Raw genomic sequence first — 18,793 nt, forward strand, 5'->3', positions numbered from 1 at the left:
TGAGCATTTTGTTGATACTAAACTATATGGTTAGGATATCTTTTTTTTGAGAGATATGAGGGCTTCATTGAACATGACAGAGTTAAAGAGAAGGGTGTCTAAAACTTAGGATGAAAATCAAATGGATGGTCTAGTTGCTAGAAGTAGATCAAAAGAAAAGAATTCAGGTTCAAGTTCAAAAAATAATAGAGGCAAATCAAAATCGAAAGGGAAAGAAAAAAAGGCAAATGCAATTATTATAAAAAGAAAGGGCACTAAAAATATGGTTGTTCTAAACTCAAAGAAAAGAATGGGAAGTTCAATAATGTCTCCAATGCTAATGATTTAGCTAATATAATAGAGGATAGTTCTGATGGTGTCAATGTCCTCTTACTTCTATCAGTTTATTTGGAGATGCTTGGATTCTTAATTCAGCATATTCTTATCATATGCATCCTCATCAAGATTGGTTTTCCACTTATCATCGTATTAATGGTGGTGTTATTCTTATGAAAAATAATATATTCTATAAGGTTATTGGGATAGGAACAATTCAGATCAAGATGCATGATGATATTGTTAGGACCTTGTCCAATGTGTAGCATATACTAGATTTTAGAAAAAATCTAATTTCTTTGAGTACTCTTGATTTACTTGGTTTGGAATATTCTAGTGAAAATGAGATTTTAAAGGTTTTAAAGGATGCTTTTATTATGCTCAAAGGTAGGTTTTCTCGTGACCCCTACTTGCTTTAGGATAGTACAGTTGTTAGTGTTGCATCAGTTTCCTCATCAGATCCAGATTTGGATAGTACTCATTTATGACATATACATTCGGATCATATGAGTGAGGTTAGAATATTTATTTTGAGCAAATAGGATCTGTTATGTGATCAAAAAATTAGGAAGATTGACTTTTATGATTATTGTGCCTATAGGATGCAGTCTAGAGTCAAGTTCAGTATAGCCATCTATAGGACAAAAGGCATATTGGATTATATACATTTTGATCTTTGTACCTAAGTTCTTCAACAGTGAGATGGCAATTTCCAATACCTCCCATGCCAAGCTAAGGTCTGTGAGCTTCCCCTGAACGGCTGGTGACAACTCGATCGAAGGAAGAGCAGCCACAACTAGGAAGACAAGCTTCCTCACCTGTGGAAGGGACGTCTGCTGCTCACCAACAGCAAGAGGAATCTCTCCACCATGCCATGAAGGGCTATAGACATATTTCACCCTAGGGTGATGGTAGGTCCCCTCTATAAAGAGAGCCGGAGTCAAAGCCGCTTAACAACCCTTATTGGCCGGCGACAAATGTCGGCCAGGGAGTGGTCATCAAGACCACCTTGATCACCATCCAAGAATCTGGATCCTGCGCCTCTGTAGAGTCGGTCTTCATTTTCAAGGCATGTGGCAAAAAAAGCATGGCATCCTTGGGAATTCGTGAAGGGAAGAGACTTTTTAAAATTCTCAAGGTACACTAAGAAGACCAGACAGAGAAAGTCATCGGTTGCGACAAGATTAACACCCTAGACATCCATGAAGTTCAGGTGAGACCATAATCACCATGCACTTTGATGATCTGCTACAGTGATCAAAGACCAACGGTGGCCCCTTCTCCATGCAATAGAGAGAAGGCGAGCCATCAACCGACCGCGTGGTGCATCTTAACACTGTAATGCCTGAGGCCTCATGCCTTGATGAGTCTGTCACCATGATGATAGGGCAATGAAGACTTGAATACAAGCACCCAATTTTCTCCTCCGATGAAAACTTTCTAGAAGATCAAGCCGACCTCTTAACTCGAGCTCGAAGGCACGCTCGGTCGAGGGAGGTGAAATAAAATCACCAGGAAGGGGAAGAGAAGAAGAATGGTGACAAAGAAAGCCCCACAATGATGATCATGGAGCTCCTAATGAAGGAGGAGAAGATCGCCCCCAAATATAGAAGGGGGAAGAATCCTCCACACTGCCTTGACGACAGACTGCATAAAAAAATAGGTCAGAGCTAAACGACGAACTCAAGTCATCGGATCTAGGGATCGGGATCGGGCAACATTGTACAGGCTACGAGTGTCAGACTGCCATAATGCCCATGTTGAAGCCAATAACTCTTGACTAGAAAACACTACTCCTAAACTGACTGGAACGTCCGAGCACAATCCATGAATTATGATCAGAAAAACATCAGATCATCTAGAGGGGACAGTCAAACCTGAAGCCTACATGTCAGTAACTTCAAACAGTGGCTGGCTGCATTGGATCTAATTCTCCATTACTGGGGCAAAACCAAAGATCGTGAGAAGCCTCACACGACCTCCCAATGGTCGAAAGTGGCTTCAAGCGAATTCAGATGACCTCCCAGATCAAGGTTTCACAATGACATTGAACGATAGCGAAAGACACAAGCAACATAATGAGCATCTTATTAAGGAAGAAGGGCTCATTACAAGATGACTTCGATCAGAAGAAGCCCATTACAAATAAAGAGATGGAAGAACGAACCCTGCCACTATCGAAGCTCCCCATCGGGTTGGCACAATAGAGATTGTGAGACTCGACAATGTCCACTTCATAGCTCATCACAGCACGCTCACCTTCACAACACACTTCTCAGAGGGACAGAAGACAATGCGGCCATTGGAGAGGGCCAGATGGCTCCAGAAGTAGACCAAGGACCCTCCATTGAGTGACATCCTAGGCCAACTCCTACGATTGCCACCACGGACCAGTGGTTGCAATGGCGAGGGGAAAAGTTGTGGACCACTCTAGAGTCCCGCCAAAGAAAGGTTGGAGCCCTCCCAGAGAGCGACACTAAGAGCATCTCCAATAGCCACTGCCGCACTTTCGCAAAAATTTTCAACACCTCCCAAGCCAAAACAATGATGGCACTTCGATAACTAGAAAGGTGACATTCTGAAAGCAAAGCCAGATGGTTTCAGCTACAAGCAATAGGAGGCTTCATTTATTGAAGAACCACCTCCTGAAATCTCCAACAATCCCATTAACATTGGACACATGTCATCAAGGGAGAGGACTCGATAGCCGTGTCGTCAGAGATTGGGATATCACATGTCCCTTTCATTATATCACCATCTACAGACATGCATCTAGCATCGAATGCCCAAAGAGTATGGCTCACCGACACTCAATCTTTGGGAGAAGATCCAGTCCTAGCACCAATTCTCCTCCAAAAGAGCAGACAAAAAGTGCTCGATGAAGTTCTGAATAGCGTGAATGGTGTTCGGGTCCAACACCAAATATCAGTGAATGGATTGGCCAGCTGAACCCTCAGAGACACCCCGATCAAGATGTCGAGAACTCAGAATGCAGATCGGCATGGTGCCAAAAATGGGAGACCATTCGAAGTCAAAACGGGACCCTCCATCGATAGAGGCTCCCAACGACAACCCAAAGATAAGTTACAATTTCCTAGAGAGACCTAGCTAATCTACAGAAACCTCCAACGAAGAAAATCAGATATTTCTTGAAGATAGCAACCCGATGGCCCTGAGGTTGCGCTGCACTGAAAGCTTTGAAGAAAATCACAATGACAAAGGAGAACACATCCACGAGAGAAGAACATACAAAAAAAAACTCCTCTTTCATTTCATTTAATGATTACAAAAATGGCACTGGAGAGGGACCTTACAAGACCAAAAAGGAAAAGAAAAATAAGAGGACATAGCAAAAAAAAAACAAAGGGGAGAAGGGCCTAATTCTCATCCAAGAAAAACGTCCCAACCTCCTCATCACTATTTTCAAGATGGAGGCAGTGCAGATCCAGCTTCGGTACCATCAGCTTCAGTCGAACCTTGCAATCCTCAAATCCTTTAAGCCAGCAATAGAGGTATCCAAGAGTTCCCCCATAAAGGTTTTGGAAGCATTACACTCTATGACACAGTGGAGCCTTGCCTCCTCAAAGGCCTCGACAGAGGTCCCCCGGCAAGCCATCCTCTTATAAGTGGAGGACCCCTCACCAGGGGCCCTTAGGAGAATCGACAGTGGCTTAGATGACACATTCTTTTGCTTGTTTGGTGGAGTCCTCTCCTTCACTATCATCTTTTTCATAGTCTCTTTCACAAACCATGGTAACAACTCTATCATAGCAAGTTGTCAAAGGGAAGACTGGAGGCTCTCCAATGGACACATCCACCATAAATGGCAGCACACTATTTATACAAGTTTCAGGTGGTGTGTGCCCAACCATCCAACAACCAGATTGCGCCATATGTCCAGCTCCAAGATGCCAATAGCCGCAGTCATTAACTACACACTCTCATTACTAAGGAGCATCTGGTGGAATGCTTTGAGAATCCCTTCGCTCCATCACTCGGCAATCCAGGATTGGTCTGGGACAAATCTTCCCTGGAGAATCCTACATGCCATTATAGTAGATGAGGTCTTAAGGTGCCCACGGACGGATGCTTGGGTTCTCGATGAGCAAACCTACCAATCAACCTCAACTAAAACAAAGTCTACCATCGAAGCTTCCCGAGCTCATCCCAAAGAGACCTCAGGCTCACCCTCCAAAAGTCATCAGATTGGGTAGACCCCAATCGAAGCAACAGCGACGCACAAGGAAAGACCCTTAGGAGCCAATGAGTCGAAGCCCAGGAGTACTTCCGATGACCCAGAAGTTATCAAAAAAAACCATGGACTAGATCTGAGGTCACCTTGACATGATTCGACGTGGAAGAATCTAGCTCAGCCCAACAAGAACTCTGCTATGAAATGCCATCCTGAGGTCCAACCAACAAACTACTCACCAGTATGGGTGCCTTGAGCTGAGGAGTGGGGGATAAGTGTTGGGCCACATTTTGTCGGCTCGATGACATGTCTAATAGACAAAGACGTGGTAAGCATGTGGCACCATGATCTAGACTCCTAGACCGTACAGTCCATGTAGTGGCGCAAGACTCCTTCGATAGTACCATAAGCTTCAGTCTTAGTCCGATTACCTGAGCAAGGTCGGTGGCTTGGGAAGATTCACCTCGTTGGATGACCACTGACTTTACTCAACCTCCGCTCTAGCCCTTAATGAGTCCCACCGAAGCTTCGAAGGGTCTCTGACGTGTGGAACATCCTGGTCTAACAAATGATAGTGTTGATAACCTTTTTTCACTCATAGATGGCTGATTTTGTCAAGACCGGCTGATACTTTTATCATAGTTTTTCACTCAGATCTCCATGAGTTCAATTGCTATTACACAACTTTCATCTTTGGATTCAACTATTACTTTCTTCATATGCTCCATGTGGAAACTCATACAAGTTGAAGAGCTAGGAATGATCACTGAGCAACATGTCCTATCAGCTTTTGTGTCACATCATTGTCTATTATTTTAAGTCCCTAGCTTATTTTCATGTAACCTTTGCATCATAGACCAAGTTATTTCCTTCGATCACGAGTTTAAATTTTCTTGAGTTATAGTCACATAATTGAGACTGCTTGTGCACTTCCTATCTTTGCCTCAATGCCACATCATTGTCAGGAAAAAGAAAGTATTACAAGCAGTTACTTATAATTACACTTGGTATCTACTGCCAAAGCATCTGAACCGTATAGCCATGCCTATTGAAATTTGCTTCCTCTTGTATCTTATGCTGATGGCACCAAGCTGTCTAGGTACGGATCGAAGCATATGATATGTTAAAGATTACGAACATCCCCTTGCATCTCTCAAAGCATTATTCCTGACCGAATATAATCCAAGCAGAGACTTTAAGTATGGTCTCTTCAAGTATTTCGACCTCATCTTGCATAAATTTTATCATACTCCAAATCCAAAATACAATACCACCATACTATCATAGAGTACTGCCCAAGATAATATGAAGCCAATAGTTATATCCATCAAATTAAATATAATCATGAAGTTCAATTCCAATCATTTACTAAATAATTAAATCGAGACCGGTTCAAAGGATCTAAATCCAAAGTTTAAATATCAAAATGCATGTCTTAAAATTCATAAAATAATTAACTATAAGTCTATAATCAACTAATAAACTAAAATTTAGCTACAAATTTTTTAAGCTTGTTAGTGCAAACCCCTAAATTTGGATTATCCACCATTTTTAGTAGTCTTATTCTTTTAGAAAAAAAATTAAAAAAATGAGTTATACTATCTCAGTAAATAAATCTTACACTATCTTAACGGACTAAGCATTAGTTTATATATGCATCAATAAATCATTTAGAGAAGATAATTGCTATTAGCAATATGATTTAGCTAAACACAACTAATTACGATCAATTATGATTTAGATAATTCAATAATGATCAATGGTGATTGGATTCTAGATGTATCTAACAAGAGCTGAGGTGAGGTTGACATATTGTATGGATATCAAAATAATTTTAAGCCTCTTTTCCAAAAAATCATCTTAAGTTCATACATAGTAGAGGAGCATGAGGCCCTCTACTGGGATCTATAGATCAGATAGAGAGAGAATCAAAAGAGAGATTTTCTTTTGCTCTTCTTTCTTTTTTTTCCTTTTCTTTCTTCTTCTTCTTTCTTTTTTTTTTCTCTTCTTCTTTGGTCGAACAGAAGAGAAAGATGGGAAGGGTGGTCAGGGTTTTGGTAGCCATAGCAGCGTAACCAGCTAGCCAGCCTATGGTGGTCGATTAGGGAATGATCGATGGTAGGCGGCCAGCCGACAAAAGGCATGAAAATTCTTGGTGCTCCTCGAGTCCCAGCTTGCTCACAGACAGTTGGGGCTCCGGCATTGGCCATAGGCTGATGCAAGGGGGAGGCCGAAGCTCTATCCGATGATCACCAGTGGCATTCACCAGAGGAGAGGGTGGGTATCACAAAAATAGGGATAAAATAAGGTCTCCTTTCTCTGTGGATTTCTAGTGAAATCAATGGTTGACGATGGTGTCTAAGGCTATAGGAAGAAAGAGAAAAGAGGGAGAAGGTGGGATCGAGTCTTTACTTCAATTGTGGCAACTTTGGACCCCAATTTCAGATAGGTACAAGGATGGTAGGCAATGATTTCAATGGGAGAAAAGATGGAGAAAAAAGGGACAGTGATTGTGGTGGAAGGTTGTGGAGAGGAGAGGATTCAATTTATAACGGACTTCCAATGGCTCCACTCAAGCCCGACAGTTCTAAGAGTTTTTTTTCTTTTTGGACTTGGAGAAAGAGTTGCTCGATAGGAGTCTTCTTTTAACTCTTTTTTTTTATCTTTTTGGGTGGGACATGTGCTGGTCTAATGGATTAGGCCATTACAAGCTTTACCATCTATTGAGGACATATAATAAGGTAATATGATATGCATCCAAGTCGAAGAACTTCGGCCAAGAAAATGTTTGGGCGATCGAAGTCTACCTTGTTACCTCAAAAACTGCTTGGTGGAAGGTGAAATTCACCTGATTGACTGCAGTATAAAATCTCACTCAACCAAAGATTAACCTCATAAGATTCCAAGGACCTGGAACTAGACAGATATAGAACAAAAAATATCTTTACGTACCTAAATGATATACCTAAACAAGAACCAAGAATTGATTATAGGAGTGCTTGTTTATTAAATGCATAACATATATTCGCAATTGATCATATATCGCACCTCTTATAACCCTATTTCAATAATTTTACCATGCGTCAACTACGTAAGAGAGAACCTCACCATGCAAATACCTTGTTGGTGCAGAATTCCACCGACGCTGGAGAAGTTGGAGTTGAGGGGATCGCAGCCGCCGTCGGGACATGCAAGAGAAGTCTAAACCAGAGTTGGGGGTGCTTCGGCAAGACCCTCCGATGCTCAAGTCAGTACTCTGCCTCAACAGAAATGAAGCACTCGAATGAGATTTTAGCAGAGTTTTGAGATAGAGTCTAGAGATTAGAGGAAAAACGTATCTGAGGATCTCTTTTATAGATGGGAGAACGTAACTGATTTGACAGTGACATCTGTAACTGCCTGGTAGTGGGCCGTTCGGGGCCATGCGAAGTTTGTTACGGAGAATAGTGGCGTCAGTAGGCCGTTCAGAGCCACGTGGAGTTTGTTATGGAGAGTGGAGTGGTGTCCGTTGTCGCGACTTACCGGAGAGTTCGGGCTGGATGGCTGAAGTTCGGATGGAATGTCTGAGGGAGCGGACTAGCTCTCTGTCTCAGCAATCTAAGAGAGGCTCGGATATTTTTGAGGTTGCTGACGAGTCCACTGTTGTTGGGTGCCTTGGACACTGATGCTACAGGCAAAAATCATATGCTGTAGAAGCTCGGATGGAGACTTTCTGTTGGAGAAGTCCGACAAGAGTTCGATTGCTAGAGAAGTTCGTCTGAAATTTGCCTGATGTAGAAGCTCGTCTGAGGACTGTCCGTCGGAGGGGTCCGATTTCATGAGAAATCCAGTAGAGGATCGACCTATAGTGGAGTTTGGATGGCATTGTGGAGGTTCGTCCATTAGAGGAGTCTTGAGAATACTGTGGAAGGTCGAACATTGGAGGAGTCCAGGATTCGATACTGTTGTAGAAGTTCGGACAGAGTCCAGCTCTTGTAAAAGTATGGACGAAGACCAGTTGTCGTGGAAGCTCGGATGGAGACTTCTTATTGTAGAAGTCCCACTGCTAGAGAAGCTCAGTCACTGATGAAGTCCGAAAGAAGTTCGGAATAGAAATTCGACTGGTGGAGCCCATCCGTTGTAGAAGTTTATCTGGGATCCATCCTTTGTAGAAGTTCGGACGGAGTCCAGCTCTTGTAGGAGCTCGGATGAAGATCGGTTGCCATGGAAGCCCGGATGAAGACCGCTTACTGTAGAAGCTCGGATGGAGACTTCTTGCAGTGGAAGTTCGGAGTAGAGTCGATCGTGGCTGGAAGAAATCTGGAAGAGATTCGAAGAGTAGTCGATCACTGTAGAAAATCAACTGGTAGTGAAGCCCGGAGAGCATTTGGAGCAGTCCGGTAGATGAATGGAGGAGCTCATCATTGGAGAAGTCTGGATGGTATTATGGAAGCTCAGACGGTCGGGGGAGTTCAGAAAGATGCCTCATAAGGTCGGAAGCCGGAAGAGTCCTGGGAGGGTTGGCCTCTTATAAACTTCGGCTGGAGTTATTTTATACCCAACACCAGTCCCTCTACTTTCGAGTTTGGGTTCTGAATGAAGGAAGTACAGAGAAATTTTCACAGCTGAAGTTGCTCTCCTTGATTTAAAAATTCAGCTGACCTATGAGCAACAGGCGGTCAAGGATGCAGAAGTGGAGTTCGAAGTTCTGAGAAAGAGGCTTTGAAAATCAGAGGGCGAAAGCCGATGATTCCACCAAATGTATCGGGAGATGCTGTTAAGAAAGAAAGAATTAGAAGAAGAAGTTGAAAACTTAAGGCAATCCCTGATAATGGCTGGAACTGAGAGTTTGAAGTCAGAAGAAGCTGAGCTTCCTTAAAGCTTCTTTTACCTTTTGTTCTTCCATGTATTCTTTTCTTTTCTTGTCGTTTTTCTTTTTTGGCCTTCAAAGGCTTTGTAATGCATACTTTACTAATGAAATGAAAAAAAAAATTCTCATTACTTTGTCTATTCTTGCTTTGAGTTATTATTTACTGAGCTTCTTTCATCTTTTGTCTTGTTCGATGTCGATGTTGTTTGAAAGTTTCTGATCATCGTCATGTTGATTTATCCTTTTTGTTCATTATCGAAGGTCTTTTCGAGGCCACTCGAGTTTGACGCTTCCTCCCGGTGCTCGAGCTTGGGGGCCCGAACTTCTCGTTACCTTGAGAAAGTCGATTTTCTCCTGCCAGTATTGGGTTCCCTCTTAGAGACTGAGGGTTTTTGATGAGAGTCTCCTTCCTCGTTAAGATGAGGTTCCTTGTGTCTTTGATGTAGTTTGTTTTCCCTTATCACTGGCGTGGCTCGTCGCTTTCCCCTTTTCTCTCCTCCTTTTTTTTTGTGTTCGAGTGAGGGTTTTTCCTCTGCTTTTAATGGGGTTGTAGGGGTGTAGAGGAGCCACTGAGGAGGCTTTCCTCCTCATCCAGTCTTGAACGATCAGATCTTCATTTGTGTCAGGACGAAGTTCTCCTCCTGTTTTCGACACAGTCAATTTCAGCTCATGTTAGGATGAGATTCTCCTCCTGTTCCTAACATGGTTGTGGGGGCACGTAAGGGCCATTGCACGGGCCTCTCCCTCCATCCGGTCTCTAAATAATAGGGCCTTCGATCTTGCTCATGTTAGGAGAGGTTCTCCTCCTGTTCCTAACATGACTGTGGGGGCGCATAAGGGCCGTTGCAAGGGCCTCTCCCCCCATCCGATCTCTTAATAATTGGGCATTCGACTTTGCTCATGTTAGGATGAGGTTCTCCTCCTGTTCCTAACATGGCTGTGGGGGCACATAAGAGCCGTTGCGAGGGCCTCTCCCCCCATCCGGTCTCTTAATAACCGGGCCTTCGACTTTGCTCATGTTAGGACGAGGTTCTCCTTCTGTTCCTAACATGGCTATGGGAGTACATAAAGGCCGTTGCGAGGGCCTCTCCCCCATCCGATCTCTTAATAACCGGGCCTTCATTTGTGTCGGGATGAGGTTCTCCTCTTGTTTCTGACACGCTTAGTTTTGATTGTCTGAAGGAGCTACTCCCTGTCGTTATAAGCTCATGCCAAAAGAAAAGATATGTAAATATAAAACTTTCATTTAAGGCAAAGTTACCAGTAATACATTCGTAGATTTTTCGAGTTTCACGGTCGCGGAAGGTCTGCTCCTCCGAGCTCTTTTAGATAGTATGTTCCGGGCCGAACTACCTCCTTGACTTCATACGGGCCTTTCCAGTTTGGGGCAAGTTTTTCTTAGTTCTGTGATTGTGAAACAGCGGTTCGTCGAAGTACTAAGTCTTCTACTCTGAAGGCTTTACTCTTGATCCGGGAGTTGTAGTAGCGGGCTACTTTCTGCTTATAGGCTGCCATCCGAACTTGAGCTATCTCTCACTTTTCTTCTAACAAGTCGAGGTTGGCCTTGAGATCCTGTGAGTTGCGCTGCTCGTCGAATGCCACGACTCGCACCGACGGAAGCTTGAGTTCGATTGGGATCACGACTTCTGTTCTGAAGGCTAAGGCAAAGGGGGTCTCTCCCGTGGGCAGTCTTTGGGTAGTTCGGTATGCCCACAACATATGATAAAGCTCATCCGCCCAAGTTTCCTTTGCTTTTTCAAGTCTTGCCTTGGTTCCTTGCAACAGAGTCTTGTTAGTCACCTTGATTTCGCCGTTTGCCTGCGGATGGGCTACTGACGTGAAGTTATGGGAGATGTTTAAGTCCTCACAAAATTCAGCAAACTTTGCTCTAGCAAATTATCGTCCATTGTCAGTAATGAGAGTTTTGGGCAAGCCGAACGTACAAACGATTGACTTCTAGATGAAGTCCTGCACTTTAGCTTCTGTGATTTTCTCCAAAGGTTCAGCTTCGACCCACTTGGTGAAGTAGTCAATAGCTACCAAGAGAAACTTTCGCTGTCCGGATGCCATGAAAAAGGTCCGAGGATATCCATCCTCCATTGTGCAAACGGTCATGGGGTACTCAAGGGTGTAAGTTCGGAGGTGGGTTGCCTTTGGATATTTGCATATCTCTGACACCGATCACACCTTCTGACATATTCGATGGAGTTGTGGTACATGATAGGCTAGTAATAGCCTTGTCGGAGCAGTTTATGGGATAAAGATCTAGCCTCCAGGTGACTTCCGCAGACTCTCTCATGTACCTCCCACAAGGCGAAGTCGGCTTCAGAAGGCTGGAGATATTTCAGTAGGGGCAAAGAGTACGACCTCTTGTACAGCTTGCCTTCATAAAGAATATATTGGAAGGTCTGGTTCCTAAGCTTTCGAGCTTCTTTTGCATCAGGAGGAAGGACCCCGTCCTTGAGGTATGCAACCAGTGGGTCAATCCAGCTGGGTTCATGGCTGATCTCCGTCACAAGCTACTGTTCTTCCATACTTGGGCACTTCAGAACTTCGAAGAAAACTTTTTTGGGCAGTTCAGCCAGAGCCAGTGTAGCCAACTTAGAGAGAAGGTTGGCCCTAGTATTTTCTGCTCTTGGAATCTGCTTGATGGCAAAGCTACCGAAGGCAGGGATGATCCCTTTTATCTTTTCGAGATACTTGACCATACTATCCTCCCGAGCTTCATAGTTTTCGCTGACTTGTCCCACCATCAATTAGAAGTCATGGAGCCGATCCACTTCTAACTCTTTGGCGATCCTCAGTCCTGCAATCAGAGCTTCATATTCTGCTTCGTTATTTATTACAGAAAATTTGAAGCGCAGTGCGTACTCCGTAATAATTCCTTCTGGATTGACTAAGATCAGGCCCGCGTCTGCGCCTGACATGTTGGAGGAACCATCCACGTAGAGGGCCCAAAAACCATCAGGGAGATCTGTTCTTTCTTCAGGGGAGTTCGATTGAAACTCTGAGTTGTCAGCTTCACCTCGTTCAAGTTCGGCCTCTTCCGGAATAGTGCACTCCACTATGAAGTCGGCTAATATCTGGACTTTAATTGTCGATCGAGGTTGATAGTTGATGTCGAATTCTATGAGCTCGACTGTCCATTTCGCTATCCTTCGGAAGCATTCGCTCGATGCAGAACCACCTTAATCGACGGTCGGTGAGCAGTGTTATGGTGTGCCCTTGAAAGTAAGGTCAGAGCCTTCGAGCTACAATCAACAAGAGGCGTAAGTTAGTTTCTCTAACTTAGTATACCTAGTTTCGACGTCTCTCCATACTCGACTTATGTAGTAGTCGGCCGTTGAATTTTTGCTTCTTCTTTAATCAGAACTGCTGCGAGAGCCACAGGGGAGACCACCAGGTACAGGAACAACTCTTCTCCGGATTTGGGCTTTGCCAATAGCGGAGGTGAGCCGAGGTAGTTCTTTAATTCTTCGAATGCTTGCTGACATTCAGTGGTCCAACAGAAGTTCTTCGACTGCTTGAGAGTTTGAAAGAAAGGCAGGCATCGTTCGGCCAACCTTGAGATGAAGTGATTCAGAGCTGCTACTCTCCCAGTAAGGCACTGAACTTCTTTTATTGACTTTGGGGCAGTCATCTCTTGGATGGCATGGATTTTTTCTGGATTTGCTTTGATCCCATGCCCCGATACCATGAAGCCCAAAAATTTCTCTGAGGTTACTCCAAAAGCGCACTTGGTTGGGTTCAGCTTCATCTTATATTTTCAGAGGGCGTTGAAGATCTCCTCAAGGTCAGCGACATGGTTCATTGTGGATTTGCTTTTTACAAGCATATCGTCCATGTATACCTCTATGTTACGGTCGATCTGCTCTTTGAAGTTCTTATTCACCAGCCGTTGATAGGTCGCCCCTGCATTTTTAAGGCCAAAAGATATGACTCTATAACAATAAAGACCACGGTTAGTAATAAAAGCAGCTTTTTCTTCGTCTTCTGGTACCATCCTAATTTGGTTGTAGCCGAAAAATACATCCATGAAAGTGAGAAGCTCATGGCCCGGGGTCGCATCCACTAATTGGTCAATTCTGGACAGAAGGTAACTGTCCTTCGGGCAGACTTTGTTCAGCTTTTTGAAGTCTATACACATCCTCCACTTACCGTTCACCTTCTTGATGAGAACCACATTGGAGATCCAGTTCGGATAGTTGACTTCTCTGATGAACCCAGCCTTCAGGAGCTTATCAACTTCCTCAACTATTGTCTTCTACCTTTTCGGTGCATGATCTCGGATTTTTTCCTTCATCGATCGATGTTTGGGATCAATGCATAGCTGTGAAATCTTCCTGGGGAGAGCTCCGCCGAACCCTGCAGTCTGAGCTCCTCTGCCTACGAGCTCGGGGGGGAGTTCAAGAATGTGGCCGAGCTTCACTCGGTCCTTTTTCAACTGCGAGCTTGCTGGAATCACCCGTCTACCACTCCTTCGCAGCCTCCTCGTCCTTCAACTTGAAGGCTTTTTCTGCTCTAGCATATCCCTCGGCCCGAGCCAGCAAATCAGTGAAGTCCCTGGGATACTTCTTTTTCAAGGAGAACAGAAGATCGTTCTTTTAAAGATCGCTCTTCAGGGTGGCCATTGCAATCGATTGGTCCAAGTTTCGGACCTCCAATGCGGCGGCGTTAAAGTGGTTGACGTAAGTTTGGATGGATTCTCCCTCCTTCTGCTTGATGTTGATGAGGGACTTCGAACCTCTCCAGGGACGTCGGCTGCTGACGAAATAAGCAACAGACTGGTAGCTCATCTGATCAAAGGAGAAGATAGTACCCGACTTCAGTATCGAGTATCAATTTCTTGCTGCTCCCTTCAAGGTAGATGGAAAAGTTTGGCACAGGATGGCGTCTGGCACCCCATGGAGCAGCATCATTATCCGGAAGGCCTCCAGATGGTCAACCGGATTTGAAGTCCCGTCGTAGCTCTCGAATTGGGAGAGCTTGAAGTTTGGCGGGATTGGTTCCTGCATAATCATTTGAGAGAAAGGAGGGTCAGTACAGATGTCCTCACCGTAAGCAGTGGGAGCATGGCAGAGCTCTTCGATCCGTCGGTTCATCTCCTGGAATCTTTGATCTAAAAGGTCCTTTCGACTGCGAGTCTCGAGGGTCTTCTGGTAGAACGAAGGTAGGGACCCTCCGGGGGTAGAATCGTGATCGGACGGAGGGCTCTCCGCCTTCTGCTTCCCTTTTTCAGGGAAGACAAAGCGACTGGCCCAAGTGGCCCGCCCGGTCGTCGGATTCTGAAACTCCGACGATGCTCTTTCCAGCCGCACATATGCCTGCGGCTACTGCGGCTGCTGCTGCATGGCCTGTACTTCTTCGATGAGGCTTTTGACTTGCTGAACCAGTAGGTCAAACTGCTCCATGCCGACTACCGTTGCCGGAGGAGGAGGAGCCTGAAAAATTGAGGATGAGGTCGGAGCTTGCGGGTCTCGCTGAGATCTGACCGCAGAGGCCATGGATCGCCTAGTGGATGCCTTTCGGAGAGGCATCAGGTGGAGATCTGGCAGGAGAAGAAGGAGAAAATGTCGAAGAAGATGATCAAAGACTATCCCGTTGAGTACTCCTTTAAGAACAAGGGTACTGCGAAGACAGCGCATCCTTCCTCTAGCGCCAATTCTGTTGGTGCAGAATTTCGCCAACGTCAGAGAAGCTGGAGTAGAGAAGATCGGGCCGCCGTCGGACCTGCAAGGAAAGTCTAAACCGGTGTTGGAGATGTTTCGGCAAAACCCTCCGATGCTTAAGTCAGTACTCTGTCTCAATAGAAATGGAGCACTCGAATAAAATTTTAACAGAGTTTCGAGATAGAGTCTAGAGATTAGAGAAAAATGTATCTGATGGTCTCTTTTATAGATGGGAGAGCGTAACTGATTTGACAGCGACATCCGTAACTGCCTGGTAGTAGGCCATTCGGGGCCATGCGGAGTTTGTTACGGAGAGTAGTGGCGTCAGTGGGCCGTTTAGAGCTACGTGGAGTTTGTTATGGAGAGTGGAGTGGTGTCTGTTGTCGCGACTTGCCAGAGAGTTCGGGCTGGACGGCTGAAGTTCGGATGGGATGTCTGAGAAAGCGGACTGGCTCTCTGTCTCAGCAATCTAAGAGAGGCTCGGATGTTTTCGAGGTTGCTGACGAGTCCACTGTTGTCGGGTGCCTTGGGCGCTGATGCTGCAGGCGAAAGTCATCTGCTGTAGAAGCTCGGATGGAGACTTTCTGTTGGAGAAGTCCGGTAGGAGTCCGATTGCTAGAGAAGTTCATCTGAAATTTGCCTGATATAGAAGCTTGTCTGAGGACTGTCCGCCGGAGAGGTTCGATTTCATGAGAAATTCGACAGAGGGTCGACCTACAGTAGAGTTCGGATGACGTTGTAGAGGTTCGTCCGCTGGAGGAGTCTTGAGGACACTATGAAAAGTCGAACGTTGGAGGAGTCCGGGATTCGATTCTGTTGTAGGAGTTCGGACGGAGTCCGGCTCTTGTAGGAGTCTGGATGAAGACCAGTTGTCGTGGAAGCTCGGATGGAATCTTCTTATTGTAGAAGTCTCACTGCTGGAGAAACTCGGTCACTAACGAAGTCTGGAAGAAGTTCGGAATAGAAATTCGGTTGGTGGAGCCCATCCGTTGTAGAAGTTCGTCTGGGATCCATCCTCTGTAGAAGTTCGACGGAGTCCGGCTCTTGTAGGAGCTCGGATGAAGACCGGTTGCCGTGGAAGCCCAGATGAAGATCACTTATTGTAGAAGCTCGGATGGAGACTTCTTGCAGTGAAAGTTCGGAGTAAAATCGATCGTGTTGGAAGAAGTCTGGAAGAGATTCGGAAAGTAGTCGATCACTGTAGAAAATCGGCTGGTAGTGAAGTCCGGAGAGTATTTAGAGTAGTCCGGTAAATGAATGGAGGAGCTCATCATTAGAGAAGTCCGGATGATATTATGGAAGCTCGGACGGTTGGAGGAGTTCAGAAAGACACCTCACAAGGTCGGAAGCCGGAAGAGTCCTGAGAAAATTGGCCTCTTACAAACTTCGACTGAAGTTATTTTATACCCAACATACCTTATAACTTGATATCCTTCCCTGCTAATCTCTAAGTAGAACTAGAACTACTAATCATAAAAACTCTAAATCACAAACGGTTGCAGCACTGAGAGCAAGGACAGCTTATCAGAAAAGAAAACAAGAATTTCATGATCATCAATAATCCAAAAGTATCTCTCAGACAACATCTGTTTTTTTTTTTTTTTTTTTTGATAAAGACAACATATCTGTTGATAGACTCGAGAAAACCTTCATAAAACTATCTAATGCAATCTACAGGTGTCTCAGGTCCAATCCAACGGATGAATAGAAATCTATTGAAACTAAAAATTATAAAAAAATGGTTCAGCAGGAAGCTGAATTTTCAAACCACTTAAAAATTCTTTTAATAGACATGACTAATATATTTTAATTAATTCATATCTCTCGCAGAATACAATCAAGACAAAAGCTCCATTCAAATCCCCTCTTAACACGTAATCAATAAAGTGATAATTAATTGATAAACTTCACCGACCCCTTCCCCAATTGCTCATATTTAAAAAACCCTGTATCGCTTAAAAACCAAACAGGTTACAGGATACGAGTAAACGGAGATAGAGAAATGGGGAAAGAGGAGGACGGGAATCACAAGGAAGTGATACCTTGAGGGCTGCAGCGCCACCGCCGTAGGTGTCGTATCGGACGGCGTTCATGGTTCTGCTCGCCATGGCACCCAAAGGACAACAAGGGGGTTAGTGAGGGGTCAATCATTCGAAAGGCGAAATTATAAGGCTGGCTCCAAAAATTGGATGCCCACGTCTGATGGATGGGAACCGAACACTATGTGGGACCACGTTTTTCAATCGTTTCCAGATCTTGTTCAATCATCATGTACCGTCCGTAAATTCCGCAACGGCGGATGATTCTGTAAGGTGAAAAATATGTACTTAGGTGATGCAGTTTGCCGGTCATCCGTCATTGTCCGAACCTTCAAGAAACCGCGTTAGGTCTCGGCGTTGGACAAAGATGGTGCCCGAATGGATCGATCAACGGTTGTACACGTCTTTTTGAGTCCCACATAAATCACATGGGAGACATGAGAAATTATTGTCTGGACCACGCCCAGATGGACGACCCAAATTTCATGATGGGTAACACACCACGTTAGCCTACGTCACGAATTTCCGATTACACGTTATCCATGATGTATATGTTTCCAGATTTGTGCACCTGGATTACAATAGAGTGATGCGAGGTTACGTCACGATTCACACCCACAAGTACATACGTACGCTCATGAATAATGTAAATTTTTTGAGCACCGTGATCTCTGGAGCTTTAAAATATTCTAGTTTATTCTTGTATCAGATGTGGGCAAGGGCGACCATCGATCTTCAATGCGAAGCCTTTATCAAAAGGCTCGCTTCACCCCGCTCCTTTCCTTCCCCTGCATCGCGGTGGAAATCAGAGCCCGGTGCAGTATATGGGAGGCATGTGAGTGTGAGTCAAGAATTTGCGTACCCTACGACAAATCACCATCTTTCATGGTGTATTCGGTGAATGAGTAATCCTTTGTGAATCATGCATGATGCAATAAAATTAACATAAAATATAAAATTTAATTATATTGAAATATATAATATATTTATTGATGAAATAAATATTTAATATTATTTAATTTTTTTCATTCAATTTTCAATAATGAAAATATTTTTATTTTTATAAAATAAAGAATAAATAATATTATTATTTTTTATACTTTATATGATTTTTCATGAATATATATAATATTTTGAATAATATATATATCTTTCTGTATCTTTATGACGTCCTGAACAATATATATACTTTCTGTGAATATATATGACATCATAAATAATATTTTATGACTTCTTGTGAATGTATATGACATCCTAAACAATATATATGGATTTCTTATATCTTATATAACTTTATATAAATATATATAATATCTTGAACAATATATATGACTTCTTATGAATATATAAAATATTTTAAATAATATATTTAGCTTTCTAATATTTAATATCATTTTTTATGAATATATATGGCATCCTAAACAATATATATGGCTTTCTGACGTCTTATATGACTTCTTATAGATATATATGATATTTTGAATAATATATATGACTTTCGAATACCTTATATGACTTTCTGTTAGTTTTGACAACCAACAGGAGTTTGTATATATTGTTCAAAATATCATATATATTCATTAGAAGTTATATATATTATTTAAGATATCATATATATCAACATGAAATCATATAAGGCATTAAGAAGCTATATATATTGTTTAAAATGTCATGTGTATTCACAGAAAGTCATATATATTATTCAAGATGTCATATATATTCACAGAAA

General features: G+C 43.5%; 1 protein-coding gene across 1 annotated transcript in view; it reads right to left on the bottom strand.

Annotated features, from left to right (window-relative positions):
* The window catches only part of LOC105034700 (chloroplast envelope quinone oxidoreductase homolog), a 107,477-nt gene extending 90,277 nt beyond the window's left edge, over nt 1-17,200 (bottom strand). Inside the window, exon 1 of the mRNA XM_010909952.4 lies at nt 17,068-17,200. Within this exon, the coding sequence (XP_010908254.1) occupies nt 17,068-17,133 (66 nt within the window). The 5' untranslated portion in view covers nt 17,134-17,200. The remainder of the gene's footprint in view (nt 1-17,067) is intronic.
* Nucleotides 17,201-18,793: the final 1,593 nt, after the last annotated feature.

This window comes from Elaeis guineensis, chromosome 9 (genome assembly GCF_000442705.2).
Source record: "Elaeis guineensis isolate ETL-2024a chromosome 9, EG11, whole genome shotgun sequence".
Classification (NCBI taxonomy): Eukaryota; Viridiplantae; Streptophyta; class Magnoliopsida; order Arecales; family Arecaceae; genus Elaeis; species Elaeis guineensis.